This window comes from Podarcis muralis, chromosome 6 (assembly GCF_964188315.1).
Source record: "Podarcis muralis chromosome 6, rPodMur119.hap1.1, whole genome shotgun sequence".
Taxonomy (NCBI): domain Eukaryota; kingdom Metazoa; phylum Chordata; class Lepidosauria; order Squamata; family Lacertidae; genus Podarcis; species Podarcis muralis.
Genome location: NC_135660.1, coordinates 73,301,126 through 73,317,178, shown reverse-complemented (window position 1 = coordinate 73,317,178; position 16,053 = coordinate 73,301,126). Strand labels below are relative to the sequence as shown.

General features: G+C 42.3%; 1 protein-coding gene across 2 annotated transcripts in view; it reads left to right on the top strand.

Moving 5' to 3' along the window:
• ARID5B (AT-rich interaction domain 5B) overlaps positions 1 to 16,053 on the top strand; it is a 181,550-nt gene that overhangs the window by 65,379 nt on the left and 100,118 nt on the right. For both annotated transcript variants that reach the window (XM_028729361.2, XM_028729360.2), the window contains exon 4: positions 15,735 to 15,965. In XM_028729361.2, the coding sequence (XP_028585194.2) occupies positions 15,735 to 15,965 (231 nt within the window). The remainder of the gene's footprint in view (positions 1 to 15,734; positions 15,966 to 16,053) is intronic.

Below are 16,053 nucleotides of genomic sequence, written 5' to 3'. Positions count from 1 at the left end.
TGCCTACCAACCGCTCTGATTTATTTATTGATTATTTATTTGTGAAATATATATGCCACCTTACAAAGCGGCTTACAAACGCAATTGAAACATTTTTAAAGGTACGTATATATGTATGAAGCAAGCTAAAAGCAGAATCAGTTTTAAAATCCCTGGCATTTATCAAATTGATCTCCTTCCACAATCCTTCCCTTGTATGCCTTATCTTTTAAATTGTTTAGTCCTGAGGGCACGGGGTCTCTGCTGTATTTCGATTTATGTACAACACCTAGTTAATATGGGCGCTCCAGAAATAAATACCCGTGGAAGAAATAGGGAGCTGTACGTTGCTTTCTAGTTTCTAGAAATAATTTAATTTCCACAATGAGCAGAATATCTTTATCTCTACTTTACACTGCATCAGAGTACTCTCTTGCGACTTTTTCTTTCTGGTGATCTCTAAATGTATTTTGGCCTTTTAGGTGGAAAGGAATAATATGAATTCTGTGCTACGTTTAAGAAACAGAAATGCTTTCCTGCCTGGCTTTTAATGAAAGTGCTGTGCCTGTCTTCTATGGGAAAAGCTGTGGCTTCCTACTTTTACATATGGATGCAAGCATTTTTAGGTGCCTTTCCAGATAAAATTGCTCAAGGCAACCTAGAAAATATATACATTTACAATCTTAATCCTCTTCCATGTGTAAAACCCAATTTACTAGCCTGGTATCGTCGTCTTGTGGACCCCTTCCTCACACTTCTCCCTTATACTCAAAATTTCCTGGAGCCATGAATCTTAAAAATAAAATAAAAATGCTAACACCTCCTTATCTTAACTTTGCATCAGCACAGAGCAGATATTGTGCCATTAAATAAACTGTACTTTGTTTATTGCACACTCCTGCTCATGATCCTGGGAAGTAAGGGTGCTTTCAGAATAAATGTTTATTCTGCATTCCTTCAGGTTGGTTTGTTAGGGAAGTTGGAGGCTGTTGCAGCATCAAAGCAGGTAATCCCCCATACTTTGCAGTGCGTTTCCCCATCACTTTCCTTAATGCAGAAAGCCTATTCTTTTGGCAAAGCAGGTTTGTTGCGCAAGACCTTGCAGCCAGCTATAATAGCACAGCCTGAATCCCGCTGCCAAACAGTGGTCGTCTGGAAGTGTCCTTAGTCAATAGAACTTTCCCCCCAGGGAAATGTGCAACCTGAACCTCCCCACTTCTCCGAAGAAGCTGTGCCCCCATTCATTTTAATTGGGGTCTAATTGACACAAATGCCATTTTAGCAAAACCCTAGCCTTAAGCACTTCGTTTGGAAAATGGCCCTGCCGTGGGAAGGGTGGCAATTTTGAACTACCATATAATCAATTCCTTTAGTGTAGGTAGGAGGATGCTTGGATATGAAGTGGCAACAGGTTAGAATGGGAGGAAGGGAAGTTTTACAATTTTTAGGACTTTTGTTGGTCTATAGAATCCTGAAACTGAGACCACTCCACTGGTAGATCCTGCCAGACATTGCTAGGTTGTGAGAGAAGATGAACACAAAGATGCTTAATCACAGGGGACATTGCAGCAGTCACCTTGTGGCTGGAACCAGCAAGGTGGCCTCTTCTGGAACCTTTTACAGTATGGAGAATTATCACATGATGTCCACAGATGATGTGGCCTGCTTGATCTCACTGTAGTTCCCTTACTTAGCTGGATCTATGATAGCAGTTCAGCTTCATCTATAAGTAGCGATGTCACAGAATTCTGACTAAAATAGGAATGGAAGTTGACAGTGTTTGTTTATTTATCCCCTCTCTGGAACAGAAATCAGTCCAGAGAGTATTCATTGTGGCTGTTGCTTTCCGTCTCCAAACTATATGTAACAGATTACACTCCCCCCCCAATATTTGCATTGTGTTTCCTTTGCATTGAAGTAAATAGGGTAGAATAATGCAACGGCAACGTAATTGGACTAAATTACGTAATTTCATCACAGCAGACAAAGCGATGTATAACATAGATTTTGGTGAAAGATGAACTGCCGCAGAACAGAAACAATAGTTCATTGATAAATACTGAGAAGAATGGAAAATTATTCCTCCTTACATCCCTAGATCCCTGAACACTGGAGTTAGCTGTTTACAAAATATGGGCCTGTCTTGGTGGAAGCTTCTGAAGCTACTACTTCTTTTCTACATCAAATTTCATCCATCTTTTATTCTTTTCTGCAAAAACTCCATTTACAGTACAATTCGCATTGATTTCTTGAGGTAAATATTATGGAAGATTTCATTATGCAGGTCCGATTCTCGATCAGTGTACAGAATTGTTGGTGCTGTCTAGATGGAAGTAGAAAAGATCAGATTCGAATCACCAGTTATAAAGTAATGTTCTACAGCTGGGAGCGTTAAGTACATATTAGATGGAACGGAGGTTTTTATGTGACTGTATTAGCGTGGGATTGAACAGTAGTTTCAGTCTGTCTGAGATTTGTAAGTATTCCTTTTATTTCACATGCTAAACTTATTTTAAGAACTCTCTGAACTTGATGTTTCTCCAGCACTTTCACAAAATAGTGGAAGGCAACGCACATGATAAGTTTTAAGCTAAATACTGGTACTTTTCTGCTTATGGAAACAGGGTGGGGGAAAAGATATAGGAGATTCAGCAGAACTTTGTAGTCCCGTGAGAGACAGGTTGGTGAAGTGATGAGAGTGTTAGACTAGGAAACTGGGAGACCAGGATTCAAATCCTTACTTAGCCTTGGAGCTCACTGAGTGACCTTGGGCCAGGCACACACTCGCAGCCTAACCTACATCACAGGTCTGTTGTGAGAATAAAAATGGGGAAGGGATTAGTATGCTGCCTGGATATCCTTGGAGGAAAGAAGGGGTAAAAATGTAATAAATAAATAGATGTGTGTTGAAAGAATGTAAGTATGTGTTGAAAGTATGTGTTGAAAGAATAGGTTGGTACTGTCAACTCCAATGGTACTGATCATATGTTGTGGGAAAGCTTTTTTGATCTATGTATGATTTTTAAAATACTTTGTCAATGGACGAAGCCAGAAATGAGTGACGGGGTGCAGCCTGTGACTATTAAGCAGTTCTGGGACAGAGCTTCATTGATTTTAATAAGTTCTGGCCTAGCAAATTTTGAAGGGGGCCCTGTTAGATCAGTGCATGGGACCTGGGGTGGTGATGGTGCAAATAACTGAACCAGAGGCGATAAACAGCAGGTAGAATCCTGATGGCTGACACAACTCCCCACAACCTCTCCAATCAATTTGAACTGATATTGGCAACAATATTTTCATTTGGGGAGATTCTGCCATGCAAAGATCACTGGATCGGAGAAAATGCGTTACGGAATGTGCATTGCCACTGCTGCCTGTTTTACACCAGCCAAATTAAAGGTCCATATAAAATTAGTAAAATTGGCAGCTTGTTCAAAATAACCTTTTATCTCGTCTTCGGTAGCCAGTTTTTGCATGCAATCTTTGTCTTCGATTATATCAGTTTCAAGTAGTCGAGGTGTGGCACGAAACACGGACAAGTTTAGCATGGGTGGCATCTTTGCTTCAGAAAAGCCATGTCAACAAGGCAAGTCTCCCTGTTGCGTTGCTAATTCAGCCAAATTTGTTTCAGCCTCAAAAACAAAGATTTGCAGGTTCGCCTACTGGGGTTAGCTAATTATTTTATTTGCATTTTCTTAATGTGGTAATTCAGCCATTAATATTTTAAAAGTGTTGCAATTAATTAGCTAGCTGATGGATGCCAAGGTGGATTGCAAGAGCAACCAGAGATAAACAGGAGGGGGAATTCAGAGCTGTCTCTGGAACACCTCCCTTTCCTGGTTGAAGATCACAGCCCTGGTGTGACCCCCACCCCTCCACCCACCCCGTCAGATAAAGGTCCTCAGCCTGCATGGCACTGATGGAGCAGAATATTTTACAGTTCTAGGTGAGAGGGCAGCAAGGCCAATGCTTCTGTACCTCCTATGGCTCTTGCAGTTCACTGACCACTTGGGGAGGGCTGTGCTCTCATAGCTTTCTCCCACCCATCATTTTTTCCCTGAAACGTCACACAAAGCAGATTTAACAGAGCTGCTGAGAAGTATGCAGAATGTCCAGATAATTAAAAATAAAAATTTTTTGGGATGCACAGGAGTGCCTTTTACATAAAATTTTGTAGACAGAGAGCTTGCAGGGGTGACTCACGGCAAATCCATATAAGAGCTTCACATAATGGGAGTTCTACTGCATTTATGTGGTGATAAACGTGCTTTGGCAGTTGTCCAGTTACTCTGGGTTTTTTATTATAATGGTCAAGATAGGGAAGAAAGGATTCTGCTTGCTACTAGAATTGTTCTCGTGTGTCAATCAGATTTTGATCAATGCAAGCTGCCCTAAGAATTTTCCCTCAATTATTCATATTAAGCTATATGCACTCTCTCTCTCTGTGTGTGTGTGTGTGTTGTATTTAAATAAACAAATAAAATAAGTTCGTCAGGTCAACCTAGTTCTGTACCAGGGAAAGCTCATCTTTAACATTTAAATATTATGCAGATTCAGCATTTTAACATTCTTTCCCTTAGTTTGCACAATTTATTCCGCTCTGATTCTTGGTGGGGCGGGACCATGAGTATGCACTGCACTGAAGCAACATCCATGCTTCTCTCCCTCATCTCAGCTGCTGGAAATCCTATCAGCTTTGAGTGGAGTGTTTCAGTTAGGTAATTTTAGACTCTGAACTTAATGATCTGTAGGGCAGTGTGTGTGAGAGAGAGTCAGCTGGTTAGACGGTAAAGTGTATTAGTTCACATTCTTCGAAATGTGGTAGGCCGTCCCCGCTTCATTGGGGGGGGGCTCTCCTGCTCATTCAGCTGAGTAGGGCTTTCTACCTATGTACCCCCAAAGTGCTGCCCTGATGTAACTACTGATGGTACTGGACATGGCTCACGCAAAAGAACCTTTCTAGACAAAACAATGAGAAACCATTTTTACAAAACAATGCTGAGGTTTTGTGGCCAATACCAATATCTGCAGGTTTGCCTGAATGGACATCTTTTGTTTTCTGTTTGTTTTGTTTTTACCAAGTGTTACTGTATCTTATCTCTTAGCTTAAAGTTTTGGTTAATAGCCCTGCTAGCCCTGATGGCTGGTTATTGCTCTCAGATTGTGTTGATGGGGAAAAATTTTTATTTTTGTTCTCTGAAAGTGGCTCAGTGATCTTTGGATAAGAAAGCCTGGTCTTGCACATACCTCTGCTCTCCTATCGAGATCTCCTCTTACTACCTTTATCCTCATTCATCACGGTGGAGAGTTATGTCTCCCACAGGCTAGCATTAACCGTGATGATATTTAACTTGGGCTTGAAAGCCAGCTTCCAATCTCAAACTGTGGTTCAGCCAAAAGCAGTTACAGTGGTACCTCGGGTTACAGACGCCACAGGTTACAGACTCCGCTAACCCAGAAATAGTACTTCAGGACTTTGCTTCAGGATGAGAACAGAAATCGTGCGGCGGCAGCGCGGCGGCAGTGGGAGGCCCCATTAGCTAAAGTGGTACCTCAGGTTAAGAACAGTTTCAGGTTAAGAATGGACCTCCAGAACGAATTAAGTTCTTAACCCGAGGTACCATTGTACTAGCATTGTTGTCACTGATGCAGCACTTTTGATTAAAGTAAATGAGAGAGTGTCTAAATCAGGGATGGGATAGTGAGGTGGGAGAGAGAGAAGTAAAGGCAGATGGCCTTAGTGTAGTTTTACAGCTATGGAGTGAAAATAGGAGAAGCAAAGCCTAGGGTGAGTTCACACATGCCTGCCTATCATAGCACATGTCTGACACCCTAGCATCAACAGTGATGACTTGCACTTCCGAAACAGCCATCCTAGACCAAACACTGTAGAGCTTTCGTGACACTTGATCTCAACCCCCACATAATAATTCTCAGTGGAGACAGCTCATCCATTCATCGGTGCATTATCAAGTGATAAGTCATTTACTGTTGGGACACCAGTGTGACGTACATGTCTGTGAAGAAGAGCTTGAAAGGCTGGCGAGATAAAGTAAGGGAGTCAATGAAGGAAACTGCTGAGTCTAGTAAGGTGCTAGAGGAGAGGACAGAGGCAAAGATTGCAGCAAACCACTGTAAGTGATCATGAGATGACACCTGGCTGAGAAGTGTTGGTGGTGTGCCCAAATGCAACATGATAAAGGAGGAATCCTTCAGTGAAAGGCTGGGCATGGAAAGGGTTCATTACCTAGTAGCATCTTCAGCCTCCATTCAGGTCTTTGCCTCTTCATTTGTGACCAGCTAGTCCACCATCAATGATAGATTAATTCTTGGTGATTCACCCTTCCACTGAAACCTTGCTGACAAAGCATAATAAAGGAGGACAGTGGTGCTAGTCCCTTTGGTGATTATTCAGGAAATTATGTTCTGATGTTCTAAAATCTTTGTCTCCCTCAGTTATGTGGGTTGTTATATGGGACAGCTCCATTAATTTGCAAGCTCACTTGTCAATGAATCTTTCTATTGCATCTAATTTCTTTTGTGCCCCCAGGGCCAAGTGGGTACTATAGGTAGCATACCCACAGCTAGACCTGAATGGTGTGCAGGTCAGGATCCCTGCAGTCCCTCAGTTTTCAGTGTGAGCTGTAAACAGTGGAGAAGTCAAAGGCAAGAGGCCAGATTCCCAGTGTTTATATAAGTCCTGGCCAATCTGGAGGCTTTGTACTGACTGCCAATCACAGGGGTCAATGATGCTCAGGTTTATTCCTATTTAGAGAGGGGTTTGAGGCCTGACTACACAAGAATACACATGGGCATCCACCCCGCCAAAACCTTTCGCCACCATAATCATTGGCACTAGATCCAGAGGCTGCCAGTTCTAGCCCTGTTGTCCCTGACATATGCTTGCATTGCTTAAAGGATCTGTTTTCATATATGAAAATACATTCTATAAGGCTGGGACGTTTTAAACACTTGGTCTTTCTTTGGTTTAAATTAATGAATAGTGTTATTATACTAAAATAACTGTTCCGTTGTTGTTAAAGCTTTCCTCCATGTGTGTCTATTTTGTTAGCTGTTCAGTGACTGCTTCAGTTGATTGCTGCATCAAAAATTAACATATTGTGAAGGGTGTGGCGTCAGCAGCTGACTTACTGTAGTACAAGCCATTTCTCAAAATAGCCACAGCAGTGCAATAGTGACACACAATTTATGTCACAGGATTTAGCAGTAATAATAACTGTGGCCTATTCATTTACATTTTGGGCAGTCTTCTTCCATTCTCTCTCCTCTCTCTGTTTTTCACTTTCCTTCCCAACCCTTTCCTTCCTTTTAATTACCTTTTGCTTTTTAATATTTTCGTTTCTTTCTTGGCTTGCTTTTGGTTTAACAGCCAACAAGATGTGCGTGTTTGTCTCTGTGTGTAACTGTACATTTTATCCATCAGTTTAACTGCAAGTGTATTTCTCGCTTTGATGTATAAATTTGTGCTAACTCGGCTGCCTTGGGAGAGATTTAGATTTGTGGTAGGATACGTCACACGAAGCTGGAACTGGAGGACTGATAAAGTTGATGCACAAGTTTGGAATCTTAAACACCGACAGCCAATTCAGTCTCTTTAGATTGAGGCACTCACACAGTCCCCTTCCACAAACGTCTTTCTGTATAATGTCTCGTAATTAGAACAGGAAATCATTGAGTAACTGTGCGATGAATAAGAGTACTTAGGCTGAAAGGAAAATTACCTTCTGAGAAATTATATTCACCATTTCCCCCTCTTCTCTTGGTTCACATTACAATGTTGGCAATGATAGTAACAGATGCAAGTATTCTTATCTGCACAGTATTGTTCTTCTGATTTTGCCCTTCCCCCTCAACAAGAAAAAAACAGAATATAGGAAACGTCTAATTAGAAAACAGAATTCTGTGTCACAGCAGAATAGCAACAACACAGAAACGTCAATATAATTATCAATATATCTAAAGGCTGGCGCTATGTCAAGTGTATGAAGTTCTTGTTTTGCCTTGGCTCCGTTGCTAGGAGCACTCTTTTTTATTTTATTTTTAAGAAGAGAGCTCAAAGAGAGAAATATCTGATGTAATAAAGTATCAGAAGGTACCACTCTGAGACGGTTTCAAGAGTGGCTCCTGTTCATGTGAGGGGCTCCCAAATCGGATGCTTTGTAGTCCTACCTGGAAATGCCAGGGACTGAATTTGGGGTGTGCGTCTACCACAGTGGCCTTTCCTTACTTTAACACTCTTGGTTCCCATCCTCTGTATAGACAGGGAATAATGAATATAATCAATAAACAGCTTTTTTCTATCATCTGGTTAGTTCTTGATAGTGTATATTATTTTCCACAGAAATACAATGCAAAAGAGAGAGAGATTTGTTACATTTCCAAGTTTGTAGCTGGAAAAGGAGAATATAGGTTGGGAGTTTTTTGTTTAAAAAATGTCTAATACATATTTGGAATCTGTTCAGCAAATAAAGGAGAGATCTTTACATGTTTGTTTCTATTGGCATCGGAATGCATTTGCACTAATACGATTAAAAGAACGAAAGGGCAGAATACTTGGCAGATTTTTGTAGCTGGGGTAATTAGGTGCAGGAAGGAACATGCATATTTTTTCCACCCAGCTCTATAAAATCCTGGTGTGAAGATTGTTTTGTGTGTATTTTTTAAAAAAATAAAAGGGGGGGGGAAGCTTACTGAAGTTAAAAGCAGATTATGGCGGTTAGCAATAATCATTATGGTGTGATGTTTCCGAACACAAACAAAGCAAGCTACTTTTATGTATTTCCTTGTTCAGTCTGTGAGGAGGTTTTGATCTGTGAGCAGATTTTGATCAGGAATTCATACTGTTGTGTGTGTCCCGTTCCCCTCCAAACTTTTGTGAATTGTTCTGGGCTGCTTTGAAGGTCATCATGTGGTTTAGTGGGGAAAGTGCTGGACTTTCACCCGAGTTCAGATTTTGCCTCTAGAGAGGGCCAGTTTCAACACTCATTTTAGCTCTAATAGGTCATTCAACTGAATCACGCTTAAGCAACCATGTGAGGGGGAGAGTGTTGCCAGGTCCCACCCCCTCTGGGGCATCATCTTTCTCAAGTTGTTCAAAGCCCTCTGCAACTTTGGGGGCAAAGATCTGAAGCGGAAGGCCTCCTTCACTTGTGCAGGTTCCCCACATGATTTAGAATCCCACACAGTTGAGGTTCTTCATTGCATATGGACTACTGGAAGGTGATGGGCTGGAGTGGGTGGGGCTTGGCAGCATCCTCTCACTGCCCCAGCTTGTTTATACACAATTTAATTTAATGCCCAAATTGGTTTGTAGACATGGTCATATCTGTAATGAAACCAGGAGAAGTTTAGTTGGGCCTTCATTGCTTGTTACCTTCCAATTCATCCAGATTTACAGGCAACCCATCACAAACAACGGCCCATTTTTCAAATGTCCCATCTCATGGACTGTAAGGACCGGGACAGTCAAAGGCACTTTGGTTCCTGAGGGTGGAAAGAGAGGGATCTAAATATCATCCTCTTTTCACTATTTAGCATGGTCAATGCCTGTTCAGTTTGGGGTATGTTGTTTATCCCATGGATTAGATCTGTCTCACATTCTACCATCCTTCATGACACCCACAATCTCCTACCTGAGGCAGCTGCCATGTCTCACCTCATGGTAGGATTGCCTCACTTCTGGATACATAGTGAATATCTGTGGGCTATTGCTTCATTCTAAGACCCTCCAAATTACCAGGCCCAGTTGGAGGTTCTACATGGAATTTGGGGGAGGAGAGATAATACTGCCTCTGTATGCTTGCATCTCTAGGGAAGAAGTTGAGGTGAACAAGACTAAGTGATACTTAGTTGTTTCAGGTTTTATTCTCTTCCTTGTGTGCTGTCCTGCTGAGCTGCAGAAGGAGAAAAGGAAATCCAAGCAATGGCACTGGCCTAGTCCCATGTTGGACTGATTTGTACTAGGCACTTAAATATAGAGATCTTCCCACTTTGAAATGAATGTAAAGCTCAAATTGTAGCAGGATTTTTTTTGGGGGGGGGGGCGTGTATGCAGCCTCTTTCCTTGGGTCAGACCCGAACTTTTATTTGGTGGTGGAGCTTGTAGAAGAGGCCTCTCCTACTTTTTCTCCTGTAATTCAGGCAGTAAATATTTGGCTCAAGAGATGTAGACTGTGCCCAAGGTAATAATTTGATCTTCACCTTTGCATGGTCTCTACAGCTGAAATCAAAATTTTAAAAAACTACTACTATTAAAATACACTTTCTTATTATTATTATATCTCCAGCATGCCATATCTCCTCATGCCAAATGGCAGGCTGCTTTGGAAACTGAGGATACTTTCAAAAGTAGTTTATGATATGGCACAGGGGTCTGCTATCCCAAGGAGTGAAGAAAGTAAATCATCCTTCCTGGATATGCCTGCAGTTTAGCTCTTTCTGGACCCTAACCCTTTTTTAAAAAAAGATGATATTGATTTGAAAAAGTCTGCCTTATTGGTGAGACTATTCTGTGCTCTCTCCCTTGACGGTGAACATGAAATTCAACACGAATCTTCACTGCAGTAACTCCTCTCCCCTCTGAATGAAAACTGTATAAATTGATCAGTGCCTCCGTAGCCTCAGTTAAGAATGAGAGGCCAGGACCTTGCTTTGCAGTTTTGCTTGTTGTCTAGAAATCGGTTCTGAAGTTGAGATAAATTGGTAACTGTATATACGTACGAATGAATGAATGAAAGACTGACCCTGAAAGAGGTTATTAAAACGAACAGTTACGATGTAAACACAAGATTAGGAGACATTTCAGCCTTAAATCCTGGAGGTATTTCCTTCTAGGTGTGTGTCTTGTGTTCTACCGTCTGCAGGTGACGTGGTAGAAGCTGACACGATATTGGACATGCCTCTTCAGCAAGGACTTAATTTTTCAGTCATGCACCTTAACAAGAAAGTGATAATCATGATTTAAATTCTAGCTTATACCAGCAGCGAATTATTTCCAATTGTTTCATCTTGACAGAGTGCACTAATAATATATCACTGCAGTTAGGTGACATTTGGAATATGTTGAAAGATTCCAAATGTCCTTCTCCCTGCGCCTGGATTGTGTATTATTCTCTCTCTCTCTCTCTCTCTCTCTCTCTCTCTCTCTCACACACACACACACACACACACACACACACATTTGGCAGAAATAGGTCTTTGATTTCTTCTCTCACAGAGGTGTGGCTGAAAGAAAATCTTTGTTCCAAGAACCTTTTATTTGCTTTCCTTAAACAAATGGTGCAGTTTACCCCTTTCTTTGTCCTTCCTTAGAATGATCTGTTGAACCTTTTGTGAATAAAGGAAGGAGGGAAAATACCTTACAAAGCACTTATTTGGACACAGTTATTGCCTGGTTAGGCTTGGCATTCAGCGATGGGCCTCCCCCCCCCCCGCCATTTTGTTTCTGTACCTCTGAATCGTATTAAAAGTAACAACAACAAAAAACAACATTGATCAGCCTTGCAAACAAATTTAATTTTAGTGACCATGTTGCTTTAAAATGTCATTAAAATGCCACAAAAATAGCGAGGAGCACTTTATACAGTCACTTTACCATGTGCTTTACTGGAAACTCGTGGTTTGTAGCAAAGGTTCATATGAGACATTTATATGTACCTTGACAAATAACACATAACTGACCACATCCTGGCGCATAAGGAAAGTGCCGTGTCTCATCTCCAGGCTGAAGATAGCAGTACCTGTATGAGCACACTGTGTTGTACTAACCAGGCCTGTAATCTGTGCCTCTAGCAGCCCACACTAAAACTTAAATGATCTGAGGAGCAGCCTTGCGCCAGTCATCTAACGCTTGGTGCATTTAGCCTAGGTTTCTGGCTGGCAGTGGTTCTCCAAAGTTTGAAACTGTAGTCCAGGGGTAGGCAAACTAAGGCCCAGGGGCCGGATCCGGCCCAGTCGCCTTCTAAATCCGGCCCATGGATGGTCCAGGAATCAGCATGTTTTTACATGAGTAGAATGTGTCCTTTTATTTAAAATGCACCTCTGGGTTATTTGTGGGGCCTGCCTGGTGTTTTTACATGAGTAGAATATGTGCTTTTATTTAAAATGCATCTCTGGGTTATTTGTGGGGCATAGGAATTCGTTCATTCCCCCCCCCAAAAAAAAAATATAGTCCGCCCCCCCCCCCACAAGGTCTGAGGGACGGTGTTCTGTCCCCCTGTTGAAAAAGGTTGCTGACCCCTGCTGTAGTCTTTCCTAGCCCTGCTACACAAGATAATTTTACCTAGAGGTTCCAGGGATAGGATGTGGGATCTTCTACTTCAAAGCACATGCTTTGCCATTGAGATACGAACAGTGTGGGCTTGCATGCTGGGTGCCCAAGCTTAGTTTCCCTGCTCAACTCTGGAGCTCATTGGGTAGCCTTGGACAGTTTACTCCTCTCTGAGTTAAGTTAAACTTGTGGTAGGGTTGTTTTTTGAGGAGACCACTCCTCAATTTGAACAAAAGGCAGAATGAAAATGTATACCAGCCGCTTCGCTTAAGAGAACAAATTTGATTGCAGGGACTGTCTAGAGTTGTCATGTTTGGTGGGGGCTGGGAGTAAGAGAGAATGACCGCTCCCCGCTTAAAACGGGGGGTGCCCTTTGCGTGGACGCGTGCAGCCCCTAGATCTGGAGCGGCTCCATCAGCATAGGCTTGGCTTGCCTTCCCTCAGGTGGGATACCTGGAGGTCTCCGCCTACCCCAGTCAGTTGTCCAATCCCACCTGGGGGAAGCGTTGTCAAGGAGACCAGGCCAGGTAGGGGAGGGATTACCTGCCCACACAATAGAGGGAGGATCTTACCTGGGAATCCTCACTTGGCTCCAGAGCTTCTCCCACCCTACCCACCCTCAGTTAATGTCTTATTTTGCAGGTTAACTTTTCTTCACAGGTTTTGCAGGTTAACTTTTCTTCACAGGTATGCGGGCGCTGCTACGTTAAGGTCGCTGTTAAAGGGCCGGAAAGGAATTTCCCTGCATTGGCAGGTTTTGCCTTTCCCGTAGCAAAACGTCACAACTTTGGCGGTATCAGGCCTTGGGCGCAATCCTTTTGTCCATCTTCCTCTTTGCGGCGACGATACCAGGGTTCCCCGGTAATGGGGTTTTCTGAAGGGAGGCTTTGACCATACGCCGAAAGGTCGTCATTGCTCTCCCCTGCGGCGGCGGCAGCGTTACGGGGGCGGCTATCTCTGCTTGAACATATGTTCTCCAGAGCTGGCCCATCCCCCCCACACACACTGGATAACCCTGATGCTCCCTAGCTCCCTGGCTGGGGACTGGGGAGGGAGAACGCCCAATGCCTGAGCCAAGGTCTACCCACATTTGAAATTTAATAAAGTTGTGGCCAATTTAATCCCATAGCACGTTGTCTTGAGTCGTTATTCCACATGACGGGGAGACCGCGCGGGATCTGGGGACTCCGCCTGTCCACGCAAAGTGCTATGACTACAGTTCTGTAGCCTTGTAGGCTCAAGCAAGTTAACACTAGATTAAATTGTGATCACCAGATTTTGCTTCCCCACAACAAATTTCACAGATTTCACTGTGCCTGCCTTTCAGGCACTCTGTCAAAATATATGACCTGAACTTGCAGATCATGGAATTGTTTTGGTTTCCTCTGTGCGCTCTGTGGGAGGATAAAAGGCACAGTACTTAGAAAAGTGATTCCTTTGCAGAGAATAGGTCTAAAAGTGGCATTCTTGCAAGTTGTAATATGTGTGCACCAGGTTGGTTTATGTATGCGACTCGGGTATGGCATTGGAGATTTGAACGGCATACAGGTTTTTGTTCCCCTGTGTCAGATCACACCAGTGAATTGCTTATAGCTTGAAGCCCTGTTTTTGTTGCTGGGATGGCTCTATGGGACTTTGACAGCCCCCTAGGGATTTTAATGTTATATAGACTTTTGTTAGACGTCTGTGATTCCCAGCTTGTATTTCAAAAAATTGTATTTATTTCAAGCCCAAAAGTTTGAAAACATTTTGGCAAAAGTGTTAAAGAATAAGAAAGGAGAATAAGAAAACTTGTCATTTCCCCCCAACTCTCATGATTTCTGTTCACAGATTGAGAATTTTTTTTTAGGGCTGATTAGAGATTACTCATATCAGAGGGTTCCGGTTTCAGACGAGGAATTTTTGCAGAAGTACAATGGGCCTGTCACTTTCTGCTTGGCATTGAACTTGGTATGAGAATGGATAGTGATCTCATAATCAGTCAGATTTGTTTTATTGTTTAAGACGAAAGGTCGTAGTAATCTGAATACATGTGAATCTTATAAATATGTGAGAATCATACTGTAATGACACCACCTGTGTCAAGTGCAGAACAAAACTACGGCCTAGTTCTGGGGGAAGAATTCAGTTTTATCTGCATTTTAGTGAGATACTACCTAATTTGCACTTCTCGAACCAATATGTGAAGCGAAACACAATTATCTTTCAAAATGCACACTTCCCTGAATTTTGCAATGCAGTTCTCAAACCACTCTGAACTAAATGCATGTATCAGAAGACAGTGTTTATAAAATGCATACATTGGTGAAAATAACATTCAAAAATGCTTTATATTGGTTGAAAATAGCTTGCAGAAATGTGTGTGCTAGTTAACCCTGCATAAGAATGCGTATCGTGGGAGAAGTTCGCACTAAACTGCTGGGGAATTTTCATTAATATAGTGCAAATTGCTCCAGGAACATGGGGGACTGAATTTAAGATTGGAAAGATGAGAAACTGAAATCCAGACACTAAGGGAACACATGCTCACATGCCTGCCAATCAGGGACAGGGGCGTGGTCTCACACCAAGAGTTCCCAAGTGGAATTCCAAGACCATGCACGTGCCAGTGTAGAGCAGCGGTTAAAGTGTCAGACATGAACCTGAGAGGCCAGGGTTCCAGTCCACACTTAGCCATGAAGCTCACTGGGTGACCCAGGGCCTCTTGCTGTCTCTCAGCCTAACCTACCTCACAGAATTGTTGTGAGGATAAAACTGAGAGTGGACACTGCCTTGGGCTCCTTGGAGGAAAGGCAGGATATAACTGTAAAAAAATAAAAGCTAAATTTCATATTTTTACTTAAAGATCTGCTCACATGGACTAGAAACCTGTGTTGTTATAAAATGAGGAACCACTTTCTCTGGGTTTTGTGCAATATATTGGATTTTGCATTAGAGACTGCATTCTATGTTGTATGATTCCTACACTCCCTGATACTTTGCACCCTCCAGACCTGGCTGCGCTGTTTCTGATGGGAGAAATATGTGACTTTTGAAAAATGCTAAAGTCTGCTTTGGCACATGATTAACAGCCTGATCCTTAAAAAGAAGAAGAAGAAGAAGAAGAAGAAAGTTATTTCAGGACATGTGTTCTTATTTCATACGTGCCCTACTTGTGATAGTAGACTGTTTAACATGTTTGGTCCATGCAAGTTGATGTGCAATGAAACCTCTGTAGATGCATCTGATATAATTTAAATTATTGCAGGAGGCTGATAGGTTGCAAATCGGAGGCAGAGGGAGGGGATTGAATACCAGGAGGTAGCATTGCTCCACATCCTACATCTGTTTTGTCTCCTACATCCCAAAATCAATGCAAAGGGTTTGGAATGAGAATCTGACTTGCCTCCAGATACCTGTTTTATGTTAAAGGTAACATGACAGCTGGGGCAATAAGTAACAGTGGTTTCAATATTTTTTCTTGCAGGTGAGGATGACGAAGATTCAAATGTGCTGATCCTCAGCTACCCACAATACTGTCGCTATCGTTCCATGCTGAAGCGCATACAGGGCAAACCGTCCTCCATCCTAACAGACCAGTTTGTATTAGCCCTTGGGGGCATTGCCGTAATCAGCAAAAACCCACAAATCCTCTACTGTCGAGATACCTTTGATCACCCAACTCTTATTGAAAATGACTGCATATGCGATGAGTTTGGTAAGTAGCTTTGCCTCTTGTACTTCTTGCAAGTTAAAACCACTTTGTTGACATTTTGCCTTCCTTTTTCGAGGTAAAAGGCAGTAAT